The 2,796-nt window shown below is 52.1% G+C and overlaps 1 protein-coding gene across 1 annotated transcript; it reads right to left on the bottom strand.

Annotated features, from left to right (window-relative positions):
* Window positions 1–772: 772 nt before the first annotated feature.
* LOC147526469 (uncharacterized) lies at window positions 773–1,847 on the bottom strand. The gene is given in 3 exon segments (XM_086629825.1): window positions 773–849; window positions 852–1,589; window positions 1,592–1,847. Coding segments are annotated over 3 exon segments (1,071 nt in total).
* Window positions 1,848–2,796: the final 949 nt, after the last annotated feature.

Below are 2,796 nucleotides of genomic sequence, written 5' to 3'. Positions count from 1 at the left end.
GCTCCCTCTCCCGTGTCAAAAGCCAGAGGTCTGCATCCTCCTCCTCATACCACCGCGGCAAGGACCAAAGTCGAGGAGCTTTCAAATCTAATTGCCTTTGGGCATTTGCATTTCTGCTGCAGATCTTCTATTTTAAACCCTTGTGCTGCACTAATTGGTCTATTTTCCTGACATAGTGAAATGCAAGCTCATTTTTCTAAGTTCTGTAGCTCTGCAGGAATAAGAAAGCAAAAGGCTCCTGGACGTATCCTGCATTTATTTGTGTGCTAGTGCAAATCAAGTCCAGAGGCAGGATGGTGGCCAGCAGCAAATCTGCATCACTCCACTGCAGTTGGGAGAACTGCAATGATTTAAATGAGCAAAGCATCTGTCCTGGACAGTCTTTTGCAGATAAAGCGAATGCTGCTGTAGGTTACCTTTCCCTTTCTTCTTGCCCTCCTTTTATAATACTCATTTTCACATTAATGCATAGGTATTTTTTCAACTGAGCTTGAGGAAGGCCTGGTCAATCCGTCACTCCTAACTCCTCTGTAAGCATCACCCTGGTGCTTTTTCGCAACCTCTTCCACGGCTGTGACTGCAGCAGGATTTCCTGCATGAGGAGGTGCTGCCCACATGGCTCCGGGTCTCTGGGGCCCTTGGTCAACGATGGGGCGTGAGGGGCATGGAAAGGCAGCAGGAGAAGGGAGAGAAAGCAGCACCGAGAGACTGTGTCAGGGAAACCAGAATTTATTTCTTTTTTTTTTTTCAATTAACAGAAGTTGGAGCCCTGTTAGTGCTGCTGGTGGGGCGGCTTCTTGCAGGGCGGGGGAGAGTCCCGGGAGTCGGGGGCCCTCCGCTTTGGGGGCGCCGGGGTCCCTCAGGTGAGCGGTCCCTGTCCTGGCCGGGAGCGGAGGGTCTACGGCTGCAGCCCTGAGCAGAGGGTCCTGCCACCACCTCCCCCGGCTCCTCCTGGAGCTGCTCCTGCTCTGCAGCGACGGGCACAGATGGGGGTTGTCCGGGACCCCCGCTGAGGGTGACCGCGGACATGCCATCATCCTCCTCAACGTCGGTGCTTGAAGAGCTTCTGGAGGAGGCCAAGTTGGGGGTGGGAGTCCCCACCCGGGAGCTGCTGCAGCTGGAGCTGCTGGAGCTGGAGCCGGCCGCACGGCTCTCATCCTCCTCCCTGGCAGCCTGGGAGCGCAGCAGCCTCTGGGCCTCCTGGCTGCACCGGTGCGCAATGATGTCAATGACACCACGTACCAGTGGTGCTGCGTGTTCCTCGAGGTAGACCTGCAGCCTCTGGACCATGAGTTCCTCATCCGGACCGCAGATGCACAGGACGTGCAAGATGCTGCTCTCTGCACTATTTGCCTGCCACCACCGCGCCCCATATATTGCCTGCAGCTCCTGGCGCAGCCAAGGCAGCACGGGACTGAGGAGATGCTCTTGTCTTTGGAAAAGTTCTGCCCAGACCTCGGGCAGGAGCCCACCCACAATAGCCCCGGCATCTATCCCTGAAGCCTCCTCCTGCGCTGGAGACAGCCTCCCGTGTGGAGAGGACGGAGGAGACACCATTGGCTGATGGGGGTTGTTTTCGGCCGGGTGGGAGGAGCTGTTCCTGCGTGGCCGCTCTCTTCGGGCACATCTTCAGGGAGAGTGATGACACACTCTAGATAGTCATCTTCTTCCCGCACAGAAAACTTGGCAGTCTCCATCTGTCTTCTGCAGAGAGGGCAGTCTGGTTTCATCTTTGCCCAACGCAGGATGCAGCCCAGGCAGAAATGGTGGCCACAGGGCAGCGCATAAGCGACGTCTTTCCGAGCATCATGGCAGATGGGACAGATCCACTCTGACTCAGTCGCCATGTTTGTGCTCAACAGAGGGTTGGGAAGAGCTGAGGATGAGGAGCCGCCCTCCCTCGCTGGTGTCGTGCTGCAAAAGGTGTTGTGCACTGCAAGAGGGAGAGACACCATGGTCACTTGCTGTCCCGGGGACGGAGGAAATGCCCAGGTCCCTCAAGAAGGACAGTGCTTTTCTCACCTTCTGTGCCTTCATTTAGGATGTAAATATTTAACATACGGCAGTAAGAGGTAGTGGTTGCAGACTACTGTCAACAAAGTTGGAGTAAGTGAGATTCTTGATAATTCAAAGCTTCCGAGTCTGTCTTAAGACAGTTGTGCAGCTATCACAATTTTGAAAGGCGTTGTGGACAGGATGTTATTTTCCCCTTCAAAGACAAAAAGGTTGATTTAAAAAAAAAAGCATGATTTTTATCTTGTCTTGCTCTGTCATCCTTTTGCTCCTTGTTCAGCTTGGTTACACCAGCCTTACACTTGTCTTTTGCAACATTCCTAGCACTTCTCTGCACATTCACGTTATATTGCATGTTTCAGACAGGTGCAGGCTGCATCTGTCGTTGGTTGTGTTTGCTGCACCCACGTTTAAAGCTGAACCGAACACAGCTGTTCCCCTGGCTGTTTGCTGACTCCGTGCATACTAGTAGAGATAGGTATTGTGTCCTTGTTTGAGCGTTCGACTGTCCAGGGTTTACCCGTTATGGACTTAAAAATACACTACGTTTATGCAAGTGCTTGTTTTGGTAAGTCGTGTTCTCTTCGTGTGCCCTCCTGTAACTACACTGTAACTGGAGTTAGTTTAGGTCCAGCATGTTACACTTGTTGCTACTAAAAGTGCAAAAGCTGTTGATGTTATTGAATTGATGGTCTTGATTTTGTTCTTAGTCTATGCTTTAAAAGATAAAGTAAAGCTTTTTTCCTGTTTGTTTTTCCGTCTGCAGGTTTCTAGCAACAAACT

Source organism: Tauraco erythrolophus, chromosome Z, assembly GCF_009769465.1.
Source record: "Tauraco erythrolophus isolate bTauEry1 chromosome Z, bTauEry1.pri, whole genome shotgun sequence".
NCBI lineage: Eukaryota > Metazoa > Chordata > Aves > Musophagiformes > Musophagidae > Tauraco > Tauraco erythrolophus.
The sequence above is the reverse complement of the archived record's forward strand: the minus strand, read 5'-3'. Positions and strand labels throughout refer to the sequence as shown.